The sequence below is a fragment of the Micromys minutus genome (genome assembly GCF_963924665.1).
Source record: "Micromys minutus genome assembly, chromosome: 16".
Lineage (NCBI taxonomy): Eukaryota > Metazoa > Chordata > Mammalia > Rodentia > Muridae > Micromys > Micromys minutus.
Window position 1 is genome coordinate 19185066 of NC_137985.1, and position 16510 is coordinate 19201575.

Here is a 16510-nt window from a genome sequence, read left to right on the forward strand (position 1 = left end):
TCATCTTTACAGAGATCTGAAGAAATGGCTCACTGTATGCACAGTATTTCTCGCTGAGTCAATTCATGTTATTCTTGCCCCCCCCCACCATCCCTTCCTCTGCTGGGCCAGAGTGTATCTTTAGTGCATGGGTCTGTCCTTTTGACGTCTCGCCTCTTCTTGTGTACACCTATAGCCAGCTCCACAGTCTGCCTGTAGATTCTGCTTTCAGTATTATCCAAACTTCATTTTTTAAACAATATTTTTATTAATTATTTGAAAATTCCATGCAATCTATTTTGAATACTCATTTATAACAATTCTTTACACTCTCACCACTTCTCACCAAAAATTGAGTTTTATCTTTTTCTCTTCCTTGATTCTTTTCTCTTTTTCCTTCCTTCCTTCCTTCCTTCCTTCCTTCCTTCCTTCCTTCCTTCCTTCCTTCCTTCCTTCCTTCTTCTTACTCCCCATTGAGCACAGTTTGTGTTACCCAACTGTTCCCAGTTGGTCTTGAAAGTAAGGGCTTCCCTGAAATATGATGGGCATACCAGGGGTAATATCATTAAAGTAAACTAACCCTTCTCCCAGAAGCTATCAATTTCTAATAGCTCTTCACCCAGTGGTGATGTTTCAGGCCCACTTTCCCCAACTCTATGCCAGGATAATATCTGGCTTGAGCTTGTTTGTATGGTCTTGCTGTCTCAGTCATAACTACTCTGACTTTATATGTGGAACGTTTCTGTTGAATCTGGAAAACACTGTTTCTTGCCACCACTCTTCTACAAAGCTCCCAGAGTCTTTGTGTGGAAAAGTGTGATATGTTTGTCCTAGTCAGGGCTGGGGGCTCCATTGTCCTTTATTTCTGAACATTGACCAGCTGTGGGTCTCTGTGTCCAGTACCATCGACTCCAAGAGGAAACTTCTCTTGTGATGGTTGAGAGATGCTCTGATCTATGGCTATCAAATGACATTAAGAATCATTTCCATACTATGTCCATTTAGTGGAATAAAAATATTGGAATCTGCCTATGAGCTATAGAGCCACAGGTTTTTGCCTCCCTTTAACAATGATGTTCTAATCGAGAAAGAGATTGGTTACCCCCACAATGTCTATGCCGTTATTGTACCTGTGGGCATATCTTGTCAGGAAAATTGCTGTTGTAGTTTATAGAGTTCACAGATGGGTGAGATTGTTGATTACATGTCTCCTCTGACAGTGTGTGTGGTGCTTTACAGTGCCATGAAAGTTAGGTACTGGGGATAAAATTCCAGCTTGGCTTCTTCATGTTCTGTGACTCAAATAGTGAACCTTAGCATCTATCCTTCCAAATGAGTAATTCTCCTTGTGAGTACTGCAGTTGAATTGTATTAGCAGTTGCTGACTTTGGTTCCCTAGATTAAATGAGGTAGGAGTTGGTTGGAGGGGCTAGTAGCTGTTTCCAAGCCCCGTTGATTGACTGAATTCTGGCCTCCACAATCGCCCAGCTGTGCAGGTTTGGAGGCTCAAGCCAGTTTCTCATATTTCTGGCATTTCTCTCCCCTGTTGCTAATCAGTCATCAAGTCCAGTTGATTGCCTCTTTATGCTGTTTTCCTAATAAATAATTTCCTTTTTATTCCCACGGTGACTGTACCCTCATCCTGTTGTTTTCTACTAACCTCCATCCCTGTCCCTTCAGTTCTTTATCTACATCGCTTCAGAACCCAAATTCATCCTTCATGAAAACCAGACCACCTTTCTTCACTGCCGAGCTTTCCAAGGTTTGTGTTGTTACTCCCACCTCAGGCACTGAGGAAGAGTCCTGAGTAATACCTTCAAGGCAGACTCACTAACTGCATATGTTCAGGAATATTGTGTGTGTTAGACCTAGACATATTTCTTCACTGCAGAACTCAGTGGGCACTGCAAGCTTTCAAGAAGACATGGGAGAACAGAGCATTTCCCAACTGGTCTTGCAGAGATTTGAAAGTTTTACTCATTGTGGTGATACAACAGGCAGGATTAATGTTTTGTAGGAAAGACATTCAGAACTGTTGATTCTTTGGAATATATTTAAACTTCCCAGACTGACAATGAATCTCAGGGCAATTTATTTTCCCAGTATGAGTGTCTCATGTCCCCTGAAGCAAGTCCTTGCTCCAGACAGATCTGTCTCCTGCTCTTCTGGTGCAAACTGCTTCCTTCCTTTGTTTGTATTTTATTGGCATTCCTCCTGTAGACTTGAACACTCCACTCTGGTCCCGAATCTATATTTTGTGTCTTTTATGGAGAGACTCAACCAGCTCTGTACTTTATATCTTACAGTCTTGCTCACTATATGTGAGCAGCTCTAATCTTGGCATCTTTTCAATGAATCTGTAATGCAGTAGCTTTAAGTAAGCAAACCTATGTTACATAGGGAGTTTGTGTCTGCTTTGCAAGCTACTAAGTGGCAAAGTAAGATGGGGTTTCAAATACAGAACTCTCTCCAAAGGTCCTAAGTGTTTTAATTCTAGACAATAAATGAATTTAGAGATGTGTTGTTTATCTCCTTAGTCCAAATTCACAGCTCTCCTATTAAAAGAACTATGGAAAAGGAGAAGATACTGTCAGGTCAACTCGTGAGTAGTGGGAACAGAAAGTATATCTTCCACAGCAAGCTTGGTCTTTAGTCCCAGCGCTTGGGAGGCAGATCTCTGTGAATTAAAGGTCATGGTGATCTACAGAGTGAGTTCCAGGATAGCCAGAGACCCTGTCTCTAAAGGAAGCAGACAACAAAAACTGTTGAAGGTACAGAACATTTTTCTTGTTGTTTGGTGACTTATCTTTATCTGTTATCCATGGATACAGTGATTGACCTGAGTTATATAGTAGACTTTTCCATGTATGGCAGAAAATAATTACTTACTAAAATTAATTACTGAATGAAAAAACCAAAAAAAAAGAAAGGGAAGAAGAAAGAAAGAAAAAAAATAAGAAAGGAAGGGAACAATTGTGAGCTTTCTGCATTCTGGAAAACAGATAACCTGCTGAAACTGATCTTAAATTTGAGACCTTAAAGTTGGGTAAATGATATAGGAATACATTAAATCAGAGGACTGTATGCTGAATTTTTGTAACTGACTTTAAATAGATATTTTAATTAATAATCAGGCTTGAACCATTGATCAGCTGTAAAAGCCTCTAAATCCCAGAGGCTGTTTTCCTAGGAAGAGCATCTATACATTTCCCCCCAGTCATCAGTAACATCTCTGAGATGCTGCAGTGTAGGCTGTAAGTAGAGTCATGATGGGGGAGGGTGCTGGCCTTGGACCTAAGAGACTAGAACCTGTCTGTAGTGCTATTGGCTGAGAGATAATGGGCCACAGGCACCTTCTACAAACTCACTACTAATGAATTAGCATAATAATGAGAGTTGTATAGAGACGAGGTGCAGAAGAAAAGAGACACTAAAATACAGAACATAACACACCTGACAGGACACCTGGTAATAACAGCTTGGACTAGATGCTTTGGATTGTGCTACGTTATTTGTTTCCAGAGGATGCTGTAGCAAAATCCCACAAAAATCACATTTAACATCACTAATTATCTTGCACACTCTAGAGGCCAAAGTCAGAAATAGGTCTCACTGGGCTAAAATCAAGGCACTAACAAGGCTGCATTCCTTGTAAAGTCTCAGGCAGAAAGTCACTTTTTTTGCCTTTCCCAAATACTAAGGTACCTGCATCACTGGGCCCTGGGCTACTTTCTTCATCTTCAAGGCCATGATTGTTTCCATTCTTCTCATGCAAATGTACTATGCCAAGTCCCTGCCTTCTTGTTCAAGGAGGACAGAAGAATCATACTTTCTTTTGTCATCCAATACCACATGCACAGGTATTGGGGTAGTGTTCTCTGAGGAAGCCTGTCACACTTGCTCAAGATAGGAATAGAATTAAGCTCTCTTATCTTATGACTGTGACTCTGAACATATTTTGGGGTTCTGAAAATGCTTCTCAGTGGGGTACATGTCCATTCAGCTGAAAAAATCGGCTTAGCAAAGGGAGAGGAGATGCTGCCCACCCCTGAGCACTAGACCGACAGACTGGGATCCTTGGGTGATTTTCTCAGAATTGGCTATAATTAACTCCCCTTAGTAGTGTATATCTATTCTCCTTAAGAGTGTGTTTATTCTTAACAGATTCGAAAATAACTTGTTTAATTAATTAAGCAAACTTCCTCTGGCCACGTGCCATGTGTTGTCACTAGTATTTAGCAAACTCAGTGTAGGCGACTTCATTTTAGCCAAATATATTGTTTAATTAATTACCCATTTCAACAAATATTTGCAGATATTTGATAAGTAGTATGCCATGCATTGGTGCAATACAATTAATGTGTGTGTTTTGTGTGTGTGTGTGTGTGTGTGTGTGTGTGTGTGTACACATATCCATGTATGCATTTAGAGTCTCAGTGTGGCAGGGGCACTGAGGAGTAAACATGAAAAGTATATATAAGGAGTTCAAGGCCGGACTCAGGAGTTAAGCATACATTATGAGCATTGGGTGTGATAAAAACAACAAAACATTCTCAGAGAGATGGATCAGTCAATACCTCATAACCTTGACCTGAGTTGGCTTTGCAGAGCATGGGTCAAAAGTTGTCCCTGTGTACAAGCACTGAAGTCACGGAGACAGAAAAGAGGCCGCCAGGTCAGCATATTCTGTTTTGTTCTTTGAATTAAAAAGAGAGAAATAGCAGTGGCTGAGGTAAATAATGGGACTGTTGGTGGGTGAGATGGAACTGAGGCCAGAGTTGAAGACAGTCTCTCACACAGTCATGCATGCACATGTGTGTGCACTGAGAGGTCTTTGGTAGAACAAACTGAGCCCAGGCAGAAGGCAGGAAGCATTAGACTATACTAGGTAGGTCCTAGAATGGTAGCTGTGGCTTGGTATCTGAAATCAGCTTAGATTTGATTTTTGAAATTAGGGAGTATGTTGGTGAGGATGTGGAGTGATGGAAAGATGGGAAAGCAAATCACCAGGAGACAAAATTCCTATTCGATCGTTTAAAAATTCAGGCTTTTTCTTTTGTGATGCAGACCAGCTGCTGTCTCTGATGGGTTATACACTGGTGAGAATAGAGCAACTATCTTGCTCTGTGCCATCCCATACAGAGGAAATGTAAATGCTTTCAGGTATCCAGCTGCCACCTGGTGGAGCACCTGCTGCCTCTGAAACACCTTGCAGGCTAACAGCTGTCATGGACACCTTGTGCAAAGCCAGAGCTCCTGAATGTAGAAGACACTTAGGGCTTCTTTGTTAACCAGACTATCAGTGTCAGAAGTCACCTCAGCGAGCGGCAGCTGGCTAATGTCTCAGGCAGGATTTCTAATCCCAGCCTTTCCTGCTTCTTACCTAAGACTTGGCATCGAACAACTCTCACCCTGCTAAGGTGTGGAGAGCGCAGCATGACTCAGTGACCCAGAGTCCCAAAGGACCTGTTTCCCTGAAGTTTGTGCCGAGAAAGGTTTAAAGCCATGTTTATGTGTGAGTTTCCCTGTGGTTAGGATGCCACTCCAGAAAGGTTTTGACCTATGTAGTGGCTGGAGAGCCCCCCCACCCCCACCCCCTCTGGGGCAGTAATGGGCTGAGACTGAAAAGTCTCTTCTGGGTTTTCAAATGAAAACATACTTGAATGACTGTGGAAATCTTATGACATGCTAAGTGAAACAGAGGAAGTGAAATTTCATGTTCAGGATTGTCTTAACTCTGTTAAAATAAACACATGCATACACACACACACACACACACACACTGAACTGTAGACCGTAGACCACGTATGTTTTTTGCTGGCAGAAATACGAAGCAGCCTTTGCTTCTTTCTTGCATTTTTTTTTCTGTTTTGTTGTTTGTTGGGAAAGGGTTAGACTTGAGTGTACCCGTTTCCTCTCAGTTTTGTCTCTGTGGCCTGGGATTCTATAGTTCTCATTTTGTCTTTGACAGATGTTTTGAGAATATTCACTGCTCCCAGAGAAAAAGCATTTCATTCAAATGCTATACCCAGGGCAAAATAAAAAAACCTGAGGCAGATAAAAGACAAACATTGGAACCGTGTGTTGAGAGGCAGTGAGCGACCTTAGTATGTGATGGTAATGTGATATTTTAAATGGAGGAACTTTAGATTTAAAAGCCAACATTCCTTTCTGAAAGTACACAAGAAAGTGTAAATAATATTATCATTAAGAAAAGAAAAGTACCACATGTAGTCCTGTTGCCTAAGCAAAAAAAAAAAAAAAAAAAAAAAAAAAAAATCAATAGCCATAAAACCACAAAAAGCCAAGGTTCTAATATTTTGAGTTTTTAAACTTCTATTTTTCTCTAGACTTATGCATTTATTTTCATATATTGGAAATAAAACAAAAGAAAAACTGGAGATCTAAAGGTTTGACTTCAAGACTGGCAAACAGTGGGCTGTGGAGGGAAAGGTGTAAATCCCTCTCTTCGCTCTGGCCTTAGGCACATCCAAATACGGTATTTCCACAGCCCCCTCTTCATCCCCCTAACCATCAAGCCCAGCGCTCCAGAATGGTGTGACCGGACATCTGGATATCTTGGACGGCAGTGCATTTCATTGGCTCTCCTGAAAATGGCTGGGAGGCTCCACTGCTCACTTGGGCTCCCAGGGTATTATCTTCTTTCCCAGGCAGGCAGGTTTCTGTAACGCTGATGGCCTTAACCTCGGGCCCTCGACAGCACACATGTTCTCCAGTTCCTTCGGGATCTGGCATGAGGACCTTTGGGTGCCAGAAAAAGGGGCCAAAATTTCACAATGACTTCAGCTCATACGCTCATGGCCCCACGTGTAACACATAACTCTCAAGCCTCCTCAGAGTCCTGAAATTTTGTTGGCTGCTTCTATATTGTAGTCACACAGAAAAAATCATACCAACTTCCAAGCTCTCCTCTCCCAGAAATTAAAGACTTTTGAAAAATATCTCTTCTGACAGCCCTGTTCACACACAATTTCCATTTTCTTGGTCTCTTCTGGATTATCCTTCATTGCTTCTCATCCAGCCAAGAGCAGACTCAGGCTTCCTGAGGCCAGATCGGGACAGTTCAGTTTCTGTTACGTCTTTCAGGATTTGCTGTGTCACATTATTGGCTTTATCTCTGAGTACCTACACGTTATTGTTAAAAGAGGGGAAAACAGATACAGCAAAACCAGAAAAACAGATGGAAGAAAAAAAAAGGTTCATTTGTGGTTCCATCAACAAGTAAAGGTTGTTTGAAGTGTGTGTGTGTGTGTGTGTGTGTGTGTGTGTCTGTATGTCTGTGTGTCTGTGTGTCTGTGTGTCTGTGTGTCTCTGTGTGTGTATCTGTGTGTCTGTAAGATAGCTAAGATTATCACAGAAACAAAGAACAAGTTCAGGTTGCTGGTTTTTCATGTACCACGACAAAAGCATTTCTTTATTCATAAGTACCATTCACAAAGGTTTTCAATGATCAGATGAAAGTCTCTGTTGTGTGTCTACTGGGACATGCTCTAGTGCTCAGAGACTGTTGATTTTCTGATGATTCATCCGTCGTTAGTAGGCATGCAGATGAGGGGTACCACAGGGTGTGAGCTTTTGGCAAATCTTAGCTATTAATGTTCTGATCAATGAAAACTTCATCGCAACTCTGGTCAGGACATCGAGAGATGCCACCATTGTTACTGGGGCAGTGAAAAGGTCACACGAAGATGTGGAAAGCCTGTTCACAGCTGAAAGAACAGGCACAGGAGCAGATGAATGTCATTCCCTCTGGTAGTGTGGTGGTGTTTCGAATTTTCTAAGCTGAGGACATGTCTTTCAGCCTTGAGCTTTAGTTGGCACTACGCTAACTTGCTGAGTGGGATCAGGAATCTTTAAAAAAAAAAAAAAAAAGGAAAGAAAAGAAACAGACTTGAATTTGTTGCTCATTGTAGGGTAGGCTACTAACTCCGAACTCTTATTCTCCTGGGGTACACAGTTCCTTCACCCTGTAGACTAAAATGCAACATGCTGACAAAAAACCCCCTTAGTCAGAGATTGAGGAACACAGTGAAGGCAGGTTTGGAATCCAGCCCAATCAGCAAAGACTGGAAAAATGCACTGTGGAAAAATCATGCCGGAGAGATTAGACGGGGGAGTTAGAATAGGGGGCACACCCAATGTGTAACAGTCGTAAAATTGGGGTCACAAAAAATGGACAAAGAACTATAAAAAAGAATTAGGAATGGATATTGAATTCAAATACACTGCCAAACCCACCACTTCTATCCCCACAATAAGTATGGTGCCTTATTCCTATTCTTGAAGAAATCCTATATTTCCATTGAAGGATCCTATATTTCAAAGACTCTCATATTCGTCTCTGATAAAGTTAGAGAAAAGGACAGATACAGCAATTTAGTAAATGCCAAGTGCGTGTGATTTGTATGGCTCACCACAAGACTGGCAAGGAGTCATGCCCCGGACCCGCACTGTTCTCTGTACACCGCGGAGCAGGAGAGAACTTGCTGTGGATTTCACTAGTCTCTTCAGCCTGGCTGTCCTCATGCCGTGTGGCCCACCTCTTTGCAAACCATGTCAACCTCACATCCTGGACTGGGTCTTTTGCCTTGTTATTTCTTTATTGATTATTATTCTGGTGCTGACTAGAATGTCTCTGCTTTAGCTCATGTTGTCTTTATTTATTTTTTTATTTTTAAGATGGTGTCCCATTATGTAGCCAAGGGTGGCCTCTAACTTGCCACATTCTTACCTAAACCTCCTGGGTACTGGGCTACAGGCATATGTCCAGCCGTCTTTCCTTATTTGGGCCAATTTCTGTAAATATATTTCCTTGTGGTTCAGGCTTTGTTAGAAACAGATAACAAACCCTTCAACTGAAAGTAAACCAATACCAAGTTTTATATTTTTAAAATTATTGAATTTTCCACGATGCCTCTGAGGTGCCTCAGAATGGTAAATTTCAGTTTGCTTCTGTAAATATAAAATAGTGGTGTTTCAGAGTGGTGAGTTTACCGGACTAAAGGTACTAAAAATGGTCCAATTTACTTTTTAGATTGACATTAGATTTTGGAATGTCTTTCAAAATATGAGAAACATATCGTTGGCGCTGGGGAAATGGCTCAACAGTGAAGAGCGTGCACTACTATAGAGGACCCAGGGTCCGTGTCCAGCACACACATTGGGCAGCTTGTACACCTGCTATCCTTCAAGCTCCAGGGCATCCAACAGGTTCTTCTTGCCTCTTCAGACACACTGCATGCATATACAAACACACACACACACACTACGAGCATGCATGGTGCACACATACAAATTAATAAAATAAAATCTAAAACTAAGAAATATAGCAAGATTATTTTCATGTGGTATAGTTTTACTACTGCTTTTTATTTCTTGTTTATGTGGGTTATGGAGTAAGTCCTTAGTGTGATTGCTTTACTCATCGAAGCATGGCAGGCTACACAGTAGAGAAGCTCCCAGAATTCCAGGACGCCAGGAATTATCTCTAAGTGTGAACACAGTGGGGGGGGGGGGGCGGGGGGGCGGTTGTAACTAGAACAAGTAAAATGGTTTTTAATGTTCAGCTCATTTCAAACCTCCATTACTTTAGTGAATCCTACCCAAGGTGTTCTCCCAGCTAGACTTCAGGGATTTCCACTTTCACCTTGGTTGTTACCCAACTTTGGTCTCTCTCATTCACAGAGCCCGGTGTGTGCACAGTATTCGGAGATCCGCACTACAACACGTTTGATGGACGGACCTTTAACTTTCAGGGGACATGTCAGTATGTTTTGACAAAAGACTGCTCCTCCCCTGCCTCACCCTTTCAGGTGCTGGTGAAGAACGATGCACGGAGGACCCGCTCCTTCTCCTGGACCAAGTCTGTGGAGCTGGTGCTGGGCGAGAGCACAGTCAGCCTGCAGCAGCACCTCACTGTGCGCTGGAATGGTTCTCGCATTGCCCTGCCCTGCCACACTCCCCACTTCCACATTGACCTGGATGGCTACCTTTTGAAAGTGACTACCAGAGCAGGTGGGGCTTTTTCTATGACTTCCCTCTGACCTTTACTCCCCTCACCAATGCCAACAGCAGTAACAGCACTAACAGCAGCAGTAGCAGCAGCACTAACTGCAGCAGTAACAGCAGCAGTAGCAGCAGCAGCAGCAGTAACAGCAGCAGTAACAGCAGTAACAGCAGTAACAGCAGCAGTAACAGCAGCAGTAACAGCAGCAGTAACAGCAGCAGTAACAGCAGCAGTAACAGCAGCAGTAACAGCAGCACTAACAGCAGCACTAACAGCAGCAGTAACAGCAGCAGTAACAGCAGCAGCCTCAGCATCAGCAGCAGCAGCACTAACAGCAGTAACAGCAGCAGCAGCAGCAGCAGTAACAGCAGCAGCAGTAACAGCAGCAGTAACAGCAGCAGTAACAGCAGCAGTAACAGCAGCAGTAACAGCAGCAGTAACAGCAGCACTAACTGCAGCAGTAACAGCAGCAGTAACAGCAGCAGTAACAGCAGCAGTAACAGCAGCACTAACTGCAGCAGTAACAGCAGCACTAACAGCAGCAGTAACAGCAGCACTAACAGCAGTAACAGCAGCAACAGCAGCAGTAACAGCACTAACTGCAGCAGTAACAGCAGTACTAACAGCAGCACTAACAGCAGCACTAACAGCAGCAGTAACAGCAGCAGTAACAGCAGCAGCCGCAGCAGCAGCAGCTCTTTCTTGGCGTGTGCTTCTTTTTGCACAGGGGAAGCAGCCTTGTCTGCTATTGATTTAGGGGATAAGCACATTCTGAAGAGGCTGTAGACTATCCACAGACATTTGTACCATGCAGAGCCCTGCTCCTGGACACCAGCCAACTAGTTTTACATTTGGGAGGGGGATGGCGGGACATTCAGAACCTTTCTACTCTCGTTCTAAAAATAGCAGTAGTACTCTCTGAGTAACCTCTCTAGCTTTGTGTCTATCTTAGGGTACCAGTGTCCAGCTTGGGACTGTCAAGTGCTTCTTAGATCAGCGGGCCATGTGCAGTTTCACATCTGGGAGGAGGGTTTCCTTGGTAGTAAGTGTTCAAACGGGATGGGAGGATCCTCAGAGGTAAACAGCTTTGTACCAGTTGCTGCTCAAAAGAGACAGGGGAGCCAGCCTGATAGCACAGGCCTGCTACGAAGGGTCTGAGGAAAGAGAGTCATGAGGTCAAGAGAAAGAGTAAACAGAGCGATGGAGACACAGTTTTATGATGGAGTGCTTGCCTAGCCTATGTGGGGCCCTAGGTTCAGTTCCTGGCACCTTTAAAACCTAGAAGCACAACAGAAGGCTCACATCAGTGTTCACTGCAAAAGGGCTTGTTCTTGGGGGAGCCTGATTTTCTTCGGTCATCATACACTAGGAAGGGTTGAGCATCCTTGTGTGGGCATGCAGATAGACTGTGGGGACAAAAGTCACCTGTGACCTTGTGTGGACATGCAGATAGACTATGGGGATAGGAGTCACGTGTAACCTTGTGTGAGCATGCAGATAGACTATGGGGACAGAAGTCACCTGTGACCTTGTGTGAGCATGCAGATAGACTGGGGACAGGAGTCACCTGTGACCTTGTGTGGGAATGCAGACAGACTAAGGGGACAGGAGCTGCATGTGATTAGCAGGGCTACTCTAACACTGGGGGAAGATGTTCTAGCTGATAGTCAGGGACATTATTTCTGTTCCAGGACACTTGGGAGGCTGGCTTTGAAAGCATATCCTCCAGCTGGAAATACAGAAATGATCTCTGACGCCCTGTCCCTCACTAACCTTCAGTCTACTGTGCTGTGAAATTTCATTCCATGATCAAGTTGTTTTCCACTGCCCCTGGTCTACACTGTCAAATCCTGGCATGTTACTTATTATCTCCGAAAAACATTTTTGGAAGCGGGAGTATAGTTTGTTCTTTATCGTCCACGGAAAACCAGTTCAGCTCATTTGCATGACTATTTCCTCCATGTGGTTCCTGACACTCCACCTTTGGCTAGTGCACCACAGTGGCTAGATATTGCACTGTGAGCTCTCCTGGTCTACTCCAAATCTTTCAGCATAATACTTAAAAGAATCAATGCATTATTTTTTCTTCTTTGCTTTCTCACTGATGAGAATCTAATTGCATAAATGCATTGATTGAGTTCAGTAAATTCAATGCCTCCTCTGCCCCCATTGCTTCAGAACCCTTGGTGATTGTTACAATTCAAGCCAAATAAATATTTTGATAAGTTGGCTTAAATCTATATCATGGCAACTCAAATAAGCAGGGTGGGACCTGGGAGGTTTAAGGTACAGAGGCACCATTTCAGTGAGACAGTACTAAGTGTTAATGTATAGGGACATTCAGCAAAGATTTCCCTTCACCTCCCAGATATAGTCCGCTACTCACCCAAACGCCTACTTAGAAAATTCAAACTATTGTTTTTCTATTCAAATGACACATGACACGCACCTTAAAACTGAGATTCCAGCTCCTTTCCATAAAGGAGGCGACATTCAGGCTCCCTGTAAAGTGTGTCCAAAAGGGGCTGTTATTACACAGAAGTAATTAGAAGCATCCTGCCTATCTGTTTGCAAGCCAGCAAGACACAATGGGTCGGACTGATATGGAAATTATTAGTCAGGCACGGCCCAGCTCTCAAAGAAGTGCTGGAAGATTACTAACAGCCCAGGAGGTTCCACACTGGTCCGTGCACAGCTGGCCAAACATTATGGAATAAGTATGTTCTCTGTATGATTCCATGTTGTAAAAATGAGCAAAAAGACGGGGCTGCTAAAAAAATGAGAGCTCATAAAAATCATAATCAGATTAGTGAATTTTATTACTCTGGACCTTGAGCTCAATCTTACAATTTCTTTTATTTTTTTTTCCATCTCTCTTTCCAAGGTTCAAGTAATTTGTATGGCACCCCTAACACCCAGATGGACAGTGTTCTGTGGGACTTGCTTCCTGGAGACACAGCCCGGTCCTCTGAGGGCTGAACTTGCTCTTCCATCTGCCTTGCATGAAAAACCGACTTCCCAGACAATAGTGTTTCCACTCTGCCCTAGGCATCTCACTTTGAGATGCCCCTTAGAGATATTTTCATTTTATCACCTATTGATTGTCTATTTCAAACAACAGTCATGGCATGCCCTTTGAGAGTCTGTCTTTCTCGGTTTCTTTTATAAGCCAGAGAGATAAAAGAATCTTCAAAACAGTGGCTTACCCTAAGCCTTCAGCAGGAAGACCAGGCAGAAGGGAGGCAGGCTGCTTTTGTCTCTGTGGTTTATGGACTTAGCACTTGGTGATAGAATCCTGCTGTGGCAGTGTAGGTGCCCTGCTTTCTGCTAATGACTCCCTGGGAGCACCTTAGCATCCTGCACCCTCACCATTCACCCTATCCCAAGTTCTTAGCCAATATTCTAAATAGAAACTTAGTTCCTGCTATCAATCTGCTTCATCAGGACTGCCTTGTGCATACACAAGGAACATGCTTTTCATTATGTTCTTGTGCATTTGTTGAACTCAGAATGTATCTTGGTGTAAAACCTGAACAGAAAAAAAAAATCACCTAGTTTTGCACATCAATATCAACTATATCCAGGTTTCTCCCGCCTCTCCATCTCCTGCTCTCTTTAAGTGGATTATAGCAAAAGTATCAAAGACAAGAAACAAAAGCAGACTGGGGGGATACTCCTTAGTGCGAAAGCAAAACTAGAAGCCCCTCCTAAAGTGGAATGTGGCTGCTGCTCATGGGCCCAGACATGGCATGTGCTTCAGCTTTAGCCTGCTGACAGCTAGCTAGCTATTTCTACCCAATTTCTCATGCAAAGAATTAGGAAACTCATCCCAGATGTAGCAAGGACCATCTCCTGCCTCTGAAGCCCTTTCATGATGTTTTTCTCGATTGAGATACCCATTGCATAGAGCATCTATAAGAGCCATTCCTGCCATAGCAACTTGGCATGTCATAACTCTATTTCATAAGGCGTTCACTCTTATAAAAGGCAAACAAAGTTGCACAGACACAAATATAAACGGTAGTAAAATACATAAAGACATCTGTAGTAGAAAACTCATTTCCCTTCAGTATGAAGCCTGGCACAGGTCAGTGACAGTCTCAATGTGCTTGTGATAAAGAAGGGTGAACTCTTTGGAGACCATGTTTTACGAATGAGATGTCAGAAGTTTTGAGCAGAATTTACTAAAAACACACTGGGCCTGCGTGTCTCCAGGCATGTGCAGACTCCAGTTCTCACATAGAGAGAACACCATGATAGCTTATTCTCTACCACTGAGTTTGCAGGACTAAGTTGCCCAAAGGTTCAGAGTTATTTTATCATTGTCATTGATGTCATTGGACCCCCTTGGGTATAAATTCTTCACTATTTGTGGTACTTGGAAGAACAGAGTTTGCCTGCTGTCTAAGAAAGAGTCCTGAAGTTTGGAAAATTTTGCAAAATGGAAAATCTTTGGAATTGTGCTCTAACAGTTGGACTTGGAATGGGATTGATTTTTCCCCTTGGTTTTCTTGCTGAGTATAGGCTTTGGAGGTCAGGTTTCTTCTGAACCTTGAAGAACATACTTCAAATCATTTGATAGTGGAGTTGCCTTCTTTTAAACAGTGTCTTAACTAGCATAAAACAGAATTTAGTTGGCTTCACAGGTTCAATGCATCAGCCTCACAGGGGTAATTCCTTTATGAGTCTATACTTGGGCCAGGCTGTCTGCTAGATGGTAATGCATACAGAAGGAGACATAGTGTTATATGAAAGCTCTCAGAGCTGACACCATGTGTCACACAGGGCCACATGCAAGGTGTGGTATGGGAATCCCAGTGCTGTGTCCCTTGTCTTCTTACTTGGTGCTGACATTGTTCCCCCACTTCACCAGATTTCTCCTAGAACACTTTTCCTATGATTTCTTTTTATCCTTCATTTTCCACTCTATTAAATTGCTTCTTTGAACTTACCCTCTTCTCTCAACCAAAGTAACAACAGCAAAAACAACAAAATCCTTTTAAATTATTTCCCTTGGATTTACAGTGCTCTGTTCCTTTTATTTAGTACAGAGTGGTTTCCTTATGGGTTTCTTTCTTCTTATTTCTTGAGAATCCCAGTTTTGGGCTATTGGTTTATTTTACCAATAACTCAGTATACAGTATCTATCTTATAGTAGCAATGTGGCTTTCTCATCCAAAAGCTATTTGGCTAGCCTTCTTCCCCCTTTGTGGACATTTTCATACCAAAGTAACTTTAGCTTTAGAATCTGTCCTCTGGGTAGATCTTGCTCATATTCTCTTTGTTACCCCAATATCTTGTGGATATTGCATATTCTAACAAGGCCAATCATTTTTCCCTTCATCCACCCAAGTTGCTTCATATCATCACCATCATCATAATCATCATCATCATCTTCTTCTTCTTCTTCTTCTTCTTCTTCTTCTTCTTCTTCTTCTTCTTCTTCTTCTTCTTCTTCTTCTTCTTCTTCTTCTTCTTCTTCTTCTTCTTCTTCTTCTTCTTCTTCTTCTTCTTCTTCTTCTTCTTCTTCTTCTTCTTTCTTCTTCTTCTTCTTCTTCTTCTTCTTCTTCTTCTTCTTCTTCTTCTTCTTCTTCTTCTTCTTCTTCTTCTTCTTCTTCTTCTTCTTCTTCTTCTTCTTCTTCTTCTTCTTCTTCTTCTTCTTCTTCTTCTTCTTCCTTCTTCTTCTTCTTCTTCTTCTTCTTCTTCTTCTTCTTCTTCTTCTTCTTCTTCTTCTTCTTCTTCTTCTTCTTCTTCTTCCTCCTCCTCCTCCTCCTCCTCCTCCTCCTCCTCCTCCTTCCTCCTCCTCCTCCTCCTCCTCCTCCTCCTTCTTCTTCTTCTTCTCTCTCTCTCTCTCTCTCTCTCTCTCTCTCTCTCTCTCTCTCTCTCTCTCCTTGTAGACCCATCCTTATCTCTTCTTCAAAGTCTGGGTATTTGTTCATCTGCCTAGTTGGAAACTCAGGACTGAGGACAATGTACTTTTGGGGGAAGAACTCTTTTTGTCTTTCCAATGGGAGAATGAGGAAGGAACAAAGACATCACTGTTTAGAATGCTTCCTTTGGAGTTGCTGCACATAGTGTACAGGAACAGTGATGATATCTAGGACAGACATCCACATAAATGGATGAGACTTCTGGTGTTCACACCACTGTGGTTCTTTGTCAGTCACCTTGACGCTTAGGCTCTGCCAGAAATTAATCAGGTGAAATGGCACCAATGTAAATATAGAACTAAAAAATAAATAGTCATTTTCTTTAGGTTAAACTATCACAGGGCTTTTTTTTTACATAGATTTCTCCTTTCTCTTGAGGGAAGTAGCTTCACATTCAACACCAGAGAGGATTTGAGGGAGTTTCTTTCTTTCCCAACTGCCTATTCAGACTTATCTGTGGCATATCACTATTCTATATTGTGACTCTCCACATATGATAGAAGTTCACCATTTACCATATTATTAATTAGTGATGCTCTTCAAAACTGAACCTAGTAAAAATTCCATGTTTTTG

General features: G+C 42.5%; 1 protein-coding gene across 2 annotated transcripts in view; it reads left to right on the plus strand.

Moving 5' to 3' along the window:
* The window catches only part of BMPER (BMP binding endothelial regulator), a gene marked incomplete at its 5' end in the record, with an annotated part of 236718 nt that overhangs the window by 147192 nt on the left and 73016 nt on the right, over positions 1-16510 (plus strand). Inside the window, one exon of one of the 2 annotated variants that reach the window (XM_080930012.1) lies at positions 9685-10014. The exons of the other annotated variant lie outside the window; for it this stretch is intronic. Coding sequence (XP_080786138.1) covers positions 9685-10014 — 330 coding nt within the window. The remainder of the gene's footprint in view (positions 1-9684; positions 10015-16510) is intronic. 2 annotated transcript variants of the gene reach the window in all.